General features: G+C 48.4%; 1 protein-coding gene across 1 annotated transcript in view; it reads right to left on the reverse strand.

Moving 5' to 3' along the window:
• IPMK (inositol polyphosphate multikinase) overlaps positions 1 to 1,536 on the reverse strand; it is a 34,560-nt gene extending 33,024 nt beyond the window's left edge. The window contains exon 1 of the mRNA XM_071438581.1: positions 855 to 1,536. Coding sequence (XP_071294682.1) covers positions 855 to 1,080 — 226 coding nt within the window. The 5' untranslated portion in view covers positions 1,081 to 1,536. The remainder of the gene's footprint in view (positions 1 to 854) is intronic.
• Between the last annotated feature and the right edge of the window lie 6,617 nt (positions 1,537 to 8,153).

The following is an 8,153-nucleotide window of genomic DNA, read 5'->3' on the forward strand; positions in this document are numbered from 1 at the left end:
ACTGGCCACTGCCTATGCTAAGAGGCCCCTCCATCAGAAGGGCCAACACCTTACTCCTCACCATGGAGCTAAAACAGAAATTTAGAGCTGGTGCAGGCATACTGTATCCTCATGTCTTTGTATTATCAGATCACTTCCTAGCCATTGGCTCTGATTTATCGTCAAATAAACAAGCAAATAACTATAGCTTAGTAATAATTTGCTGAAGTTTCTGGTGGCCACAGGTTCAGGTAGTCCCGTTAGATAAAGCACGTTTCTGACATCTGTTCTCAGAAAACCAGCATGCCGTTACCTGAATCCCCACTTTTAAAAAGGTGCCTGATAAAATGAAGCTGAACGGCAGAAGACAGGTTTAAGGGTGCCCACCAAGGATAACCACCACATCCTGACAGACTAATGCCATTTAGGAAAAGCACCAGAAAAATGAAATTTAGCAGAGGTTTCACCGCTCCATCCACGGCCTGTGCGTAGCGGGGAGCTCACCGGCAGCCCCTCCGACCTCCCCGGGGCGGCTCCGGTCCCTCGGCGCTGCCCCAGGCCCAGCCCCGGCCTCCCGCGCTGCTGCGGCCCCTCCGGCGGGCAGGTGCGCCCCGAGCCCGGCGGCGGGAGCTCGGCAAGGGCGAGTCCTGCGCTCGGCCCCCGGCGCCGCTCCCGCCTGCACCGACCCTTGCCCCGCCAGCCACAGAGCTGCCCCTTCGCCGCCGGGCCGTGAGGGAACGCGAAGCCAAACCCGCCGGTCACAGCCGGTCTGGGAGAATTCAGCTAAAGGCAGGGTAGGGTGGGGGTGGGAAGAACTCCCTCGCGGGTGTCCCGGCCAGGCCCGCCGCCCCCTCCCCGCGCCCGTCGCCGCTCACCGCCTTTATCCTTGCCGTACATGTGCCCGGCCACTTGGTGCGACAGCGGCACGCATCCGTTCAGCGCCCGCCGCCGGCCGCCCCCCGCCGCCGCGGGGCCCGGGGAGGCGCCGAGCACCGGCTGGGCCTCGGCCTCGGCCTCCTCCGTCTCGCCGCGCCCGCCGCCCGCGCAGCACCCGCGCCCGCCCTCGGGGCGCCCCGCCGGCCGCGGGGGCTCCGTGGCCATGTCCCGGCGCTGGGGGGCTGCCGGCGGCGGGCCGGGGGTGGCCGCGCTCTGCCGGCGGCGGCTGCGGCCGGGCCTCAGCGGGCCCTGCGAACCAAGGCGCGGGCGGCGAGGGCCCGCGACTCCATCACCCCGCACCGCGCCGTCCGCCCACCCCGCGCTGGGGCTGGGGCAGCCACGGCCGCCGCCTCGCCCCGCCCCGCCCCGGGCGTGGCTCCGCCCCCGCCGCCCGGCGCGGCCCGGCCCGGCCCGCAGCGGGACCGCCGCTGTGCTGACGATGACGGTGGCCCTGGTGGCGCCGCGTGGGGCGCGGCCCCGGGAGAAGGCCTGTGCGGGCAGTCCCGGTTCAGCGGCGCTGGAGAAGGGAACGGGGCCCGGCGCAACCGCCCGAGCGGCCCCGAGCCGCAGAGCGGCCACGGAGCCCCAGCCGCGGGCGCCCCGGCCCTGGCTCCCCGCGAGAGCGGCAGAACCGAGCGGTGGCGGGCAGGGGGCGTTCCCTCCGCTGGTTCCCGGTAACCTGAAATACCCCCGAATCCTCTTCGTTTTTAAATAAATCTACCGTCACGCCGAGGTTTGTTCCATTTCTTCTGCAGCAGATCGGAGTGAGTGCGAGGGAGATCCAGCCGAGGTGTACAAACAGTGTAAAACCTTGACAGCTGACAAGGAGCCCTTAAAGCAGCCTAAACCAGAACCTTTCCACACTCTGTATGTGCTGGTCGTGCATTATAGATGAGTGCACCTGGCCCAGCACCAGATTAAACTAAACAGATTAATCTCTAAATTGAATTTTACCTCCCCATGGACAGAGGAAAGTATGCATGGCCCTGCATTCACTCCCAGGACCCCAAAACTTGTCTAGGAGACTTCATTACCCTTCAGTAGGGCTCATATCAGCTCTATTTGGCAGCCTGTAATTACTGCCTTTTCTTTTTGCTGTTTCTATCCCTTACAAAATGAGCAGATCTCTGAGTACTAAATCTGCACTTTTGCTGTGATATCTGCCAGTATCAAGTTCTGTTTAGCATTAGTAGGACAAGAACAGGAAAAAAAGGCCAGAGACAGGAAAATTAATTTGAGCAGATACAGGTTGTTTTCCCAGGTTTTATAAAATGGTCTGATGCATATTCCAGAATTGGCATTTAGACCAGAGAAACCTCGATATGATGAGCTTGGCTATTTCCCACCTCTTCTCCATCCCACAGCTGGCAGATATGGAGATATGGCAGGTGGTTGGGAGAAGTGGCAATTTAAGGGATTTACTGGGGAAATTAAGAGTATCAAAGGAGCAGGAAGGTCATGGGGAAAATTAAAACTTGAAGAGTGAGAGAAAAGAGCAAAACATAAATCAGTTGAAACTGAGTTTCTTAGTTCACTGTTCATGGAACAGTTTGTTTTACACACTTAATTGGATAAGGTGGTGCAGACAGGGGTTACAACTCAGCAAGATCCTTCCTGAAGTAGCAAGGCTGGGCAGAAAAGATTTCTTCCTCCTGAATATCCCCTTCTCATCAGTCATTACCGTACAGCTCTAAAGATCAGGAGCCAGATGGGTGCAAAAGCTCCTATCTTCAGATAAACAATGATGAATTTTCCCAGGGGGGTGCTGGCACAGGAAATGCCACAGATTGGCCAACTCTTGCACAAGAACTAGTGACGTGTACAGTGAAAAAGTGCACAAGTGTGTGTGTTTGGCAGAAAGAAGGCTCCCAGTCTTGACAGCAGTAGCTGCAACAAAGTTTGGATGCCAGCCTGAGCCTTGCAGAAAGGTATTTCCCTCTTCAAAGATGTGAGGCACTTCAGCTGATCTGGGTCTAAACACTAAGAGAAAAACAGAGATGGCATTTCAAAGCTGTCTAAGTGCCCATCTAACACTGCCATCTGCCTGAACTCAAAATCTCAGTGGAAGAAAGAATGGGATTAAAAGGCAAAAAACCCACAGAATTTAAGGATTATTCAAGCACCTAGTCCTCAGTGGAGCTGCTAGATACTCTTGCAGCTAACAGAAGTGTGCCTGGAGGGCATTAAAAGAAATACAAAAGCATGAGTAATTGGAATAAGTAAACACTGACTCTTTCCTTTTCCCTGACATTTGCTTTAGTCAGATTTATGCATATAGAAATCAAGTGACGTGAGACTATCCTCCACTCACTCATTCCACCCTCACACTTCAGCACATGGAGTACACTAATCTATCTGGGAACTTCTCCTAAAATGAAACAAGTGAAACAGAGAGAATAGCAGAAATGGCAAATAATTCCTTTCTCCACAGTGTGATCCTGTAGGAGATTGCACTGAAAACTGAACCTACCAGCAAGATTCCCAAGGGAACTTCTCATCTCCAGGTTGTGTGACTGTACTCCAAAGAGAAAGCAGAAGAGGCTGTAGAAGCAGAACAGCTTCTAAAGGAGGGGCATTTGTTTGAGAATCTCCTCCAATTCCTCCAACAAAATGCATTTGGCAAAATTATACTTAATTCTGGATTACTCTTTCCCACTGTTGCTGAAGATCAATCTTCCCTGAGTCAGTCTGATGACAATGTACAGACCAACAATGCCTAGAAAATGGCAGGACTGTGTTTGTGCTGTGCAAGGAGGGGTCATGGGCAGATAGCACAGCTGCCCCAAACTGAGCGAGGATTACAAAAGAATGCCCTTCTGCTGAAATAAAGGCCTTTTTCAAAGACAGAAGCGAGTTAATAACTAACCACAAGACACACAGTAGTTTAGAACAGGAAATGAGCTCCTGTTCAAGTGGAAGCGCAGGAGGACATTAGGTAAACAGAGGAGTGGGGCTGGGTCTTTGCCAAAATATCAGTCCTCTAGAAGTATGCTGACAGCAAACTCTGCTGGATTTTTCACTGTACCTTCACATGGTTCACAGCCACCTCTTCCATACCTCACCAAAAATACTGCTCTTTTGCCAGAGCAGTGCTTTCTGCAAGCTCTGCATGAGAGACGTGGATCCTGCTGCCCACAGAGCCACTTCCTGCATCAGGCTGCTGCATGTGCATAGCTCTTGCCACCCAAGAGATTGCAACAGAGCCAGCCAGGAGCAGACACGTGGGCCTGAGAGCAAATGTCCATCACCCAAACCAGTTATCTGCTGGGCAGGCAGAAGCATCTGCAGTGGGGCTCCTGCAGGCAGGTAGGCCTGTCCCACTCACACAACACAAGGCAGGCACCTTCACAGCAGCAAGGAACTTGTAGCAGCACTGCAGCTCTTTTTTCTTGCCATTTCAAAGCAGAAGTGTTGCTGTATTGTGACCTCTTAAAATCACTCAGGGCATTTAATCCTTTGTTAAATTCACAGAAGTTCTGTCCTGTCTTGTTCTTGTTAAGTGAAGGAAATCTAAACATACCCTTATCTGCTGCAGCTGTAAAATTCAAGAGTGCCATCCTGCTTTCTTTCCCAGCTATGGCCTTGTAAATTAGGCATCACATCTCACAATGATTTATATTTTACCTGGCAAATGGATGCAAACTCTGTGACACTACTCTCCTCCCTGGCAACTGGTCCATTTGGGTTTTCTAGAATGAAAACAAAGGGATGCTGTCAAAAGCCAACCTACACTCCCTGTGATAATGTGGTACATTTAAAAAAATACTGCAGGGTTAACTCATAGCAGTCGTGTATCTTCTGGATCACCTCTTCTACAATCAGAACTGCAGCTGTGAATATTGGGAAGTCTGTTCTGTGTTAGAGAGATACAAGGACTATAAAAGTGAGAAGCTCATTCCAACAGTTTTTCAGAATTCTTGGATTTTATTTTCTCCTTGGTTATCAATTAAGAAACCAAGCCAAGTATTTGACAGAAAAGTTCATTTTTGAACTGAGAGTAGATTAAAGGCTGGGAGGCAAATGAAAGGGCTTTGATGGTGGAGAGGAGGCAGCAGTGAGGGTTTGCTGAGTCTGGTTTTATTCAGTATCTTCATTCACAACCTGTAGAGAGTGCACAAAATCTCCAGGTCTACAGGTATTCCTGACCTCCTCAGGGCAGTCAAATGCCATGCCAATGACAACATCCTGCAGGATCTCACAAAACTGAACAAAAGGCACACTAGGCATAGGAGTTTCAGTATAGATAAATGTAGGGTAACACATGTAGAGGAAGATAATCCAAACCAAAGCTCTTTGATGCTGATGATGGAACTCGCCATCATGGCCCAGGAAAGAGGCCTGAAGTTGCTGTTAAGAGTTGCCTGAAATGGTCAACCCAGCGTGCATCTGCAGCCAAAAAATGCCAACAAAACTTTTGGGAAGCAGCAGGAAGTGTTAAGGGAAAGACAAAAGGTGTCATTTTTTTACTCTGTATAGCCTCAGCATGACATATACTGAGTCCAACTTCCATGCCTGGTCTCCCACAGAGAATAGGAACATACCATTAACTATCAGCGTGAAAGATTAAACCAAAAAGATTTGTGGAGAGCCTAAATAGCTGAAGCATGCTTTAGCTGCCTCCAGTCCTAGAAAACAGCAATGATGGATGTGTGTGCTTTGACATCCTTGAGAAAGAAGCTGAGCTTCTCTCTGTAACAGAAACTTGAGATCAAAGTCTTGGTACCATCTCCTGATCTCATGGCTTACCTGCAGATACAGATCCTCCTTTTGTCCTTCTAAACAGGGATTTTTCCAAGTACAGTGTTGTATCACTATCGGGAGTTGCTCAGGGTTTACAAATGCATGATGGCATTTGGATTTTACCAGTCACATCCTAATGCTTTAGGATAAGCCCAGAACTTGATTTAAGGTGATTAACATGCCAAGAGGTTTATTCAAAATGCCTGTTTGTCTTTCCCTAGAGGTGACTTAGATTGCCTCCACCTGCAGTAAAATTAAACACTTATTTATTGATTAAACCCACTGGCATCAAAAAAGTCTGTTCTATTAAGTGGTATTCTACTGCCAAAATTTATTTGCAAAACAACAGTCACAACCCTTAAAAAGTAATTTAACCTGCACAGCTGTTAGAGCCAAGAATGAATCACAGAATCACAGAATTTCTAGGTTGGAAGAGGCCTTTAAGATCAACGAGTCCAACCCATGTTCTAACACCTCAGCTAGATCATGGCACCAAGTGCCACATCCAGTCTTTTTTAAAACACATGAGATTGAAAGAACACACTGTTTGAAAAGAGCAGCATAATTTGATAATTACTGCAGTGGAAGTCTGTGCTGGCCATTGTTTTGGTACCCGGATCTTGAGCAAGAGCCCTGGCAGTGAACAGACAGTGCATCTTGAACATGTCTTACCCATGTATGGTGATATTTTCCAGCTGTGGAAAAGTATTTGAGAAAAGCTATGCAGTGTGACCTTATCATTCATTTTGCTGCCTGTTGCCAGCTAGCTTGACTGAACAGAACAAACATTGCAGTTACTGAGCAGGCCCTTGGAATACACTGATTTTTGAATGCTTTACACATTAAAGATGTCATCTCTGGGATGCTCAGGAAGCTTTTTTGCATAGGCTGCTCAAGAAGAGAAGAAGGCACCTTTTTTTTTTTGTGTGTAAGTCTGCCACACATACAAAAACGGCAGAAGAAAATCACAGTCTGCGTGACAAAAAAGGATGCAGAGCAGGGTGGATTAAGGGCAGTGCAATGTCAAATAGAAAAGAGGGATGGTTGAGTCTTCAGCTGGGAAAAACATAACAAAGAGACATGATCTATATGTGCTCATGTGAGACCTGTGCAGCTTCTATATATTGAAGGAAACAGAAGTTGCTTGAGAAGCCAGGTAAAGCTCTTCTGACTTCTCCAGAGTGCATATGGGAAAGAACTGCAGCCTGCTTAGCTAGTCCTGTAAACCTACTGTGATTTTACTGACTTCTGGGGGAATACCAGAAAATACTCCTTCTATTTATTACAACTGCACATCTAATTAAACAGCTTACAAAGTGGGGTGTGAAGGAACAGGAGACTGCTAAGGGGACCCAGTGCACTGGTGTGTGTTGCTTTCTGTCCAGTACTGCAGGATTTCACAAACAGTTAAGGAACAAAAACCCCAGTAAGAGATGTCTGCTCAAACACATAACCCTTCAACTCTGAGAAGCACGGGTTTGGTGAATAGAACCACCACTTTATACTTTTAATGCCTGGGTCTACTAGGGTCTAGAATGAAATGCAACATACCATTGTGTCATTTGATCTGTCCCTTTTTGCTCCCTTGTAGTACTGCTACATGATGGTAAATCTTCTCTAGCTTATGCTCTCTTCCCATCCACCACATCTTTTTTTCTTCCTTTTGCTCTTCTTCTCTTCACAAATTTGTTTATTTTTATGTTATTTAGTTTTTATTCAGCTGCTCTCAGCATTAGGCAGCTTAGAAATCATCCTGCCAAGAAATGCACTACATGCCCCAGCAGCTATAGGAAACAAGAATCAGAGAGCTTCATGCAGCAGGCCCAGGTACCCATTCTAAATTAATCATGGCTCTAGGAAAATTATTATGACAGTGCAAAATGAAGAAGCCACTCACCAATGCAGGAAAACCACAGCAGAAAAGCCTGGATACAGAGAGCAATTGGGGGAACAGGTATCTGACACTGCTGGACTGAGTGTCAGTGCAGATCTGTGTGAAATGTTCTGTCTGGGCTGAAGCAGTGATGGTGAACACCAATAAACTCATCTCCCTGGCACTGGTGTTGGGCATCCTCTCTCTACCCACAGGCAAGGGGAGGCTGTGCTTGTCCACCTAATCCAGTCAGGGCTCAGCATGGGTTTTGACAACCTCAAAGCTTCAGGAGTTGCAACAAAAGATTTAGCATGAGACTTCCATGCCGAGGGTGGCTAAGGAGAAGCCAGCTGACAAGGTTCCTCTGCAAAACTAATGTTTAGTTTCATGCCTACATTCTTATCCTTCCTGCTATTATAAAATGTTCTTCCGTTTCTCGGATGTCAGCAACTGTGATACAACACTGACTCATGTTTCCATGTCTTTAGTTGCATTACACTGAAAGGAAAATCCACCTCTAACTGCTGCACAATTGCACAAGGTAAGTTTTACAGACCCAAAGAGCACCTGAACAAGGTCCAAACAGCATCAATATGGTCATTTTAGCAGGCTTGCTGTCAGGGAA

The sequence above is a fragment of the Agelaius tricolor genome, unplaced genomic scaffold, assembly GCF_023055355.1.
Source record: "Agelaius tricolor isolate 1412-34295 unplaced genomic scaffold, bAgeTri1.0.p SCAF_13, whole genome shotgun sequence".
In the NCBI taxonomy this organism is placed as follows: domain Eukaryota; kingdom Metazoa; phylum Chordata; class Aves; order Passeriformes; family Icteridae; genus Agelaius; species Agelaius tricolor.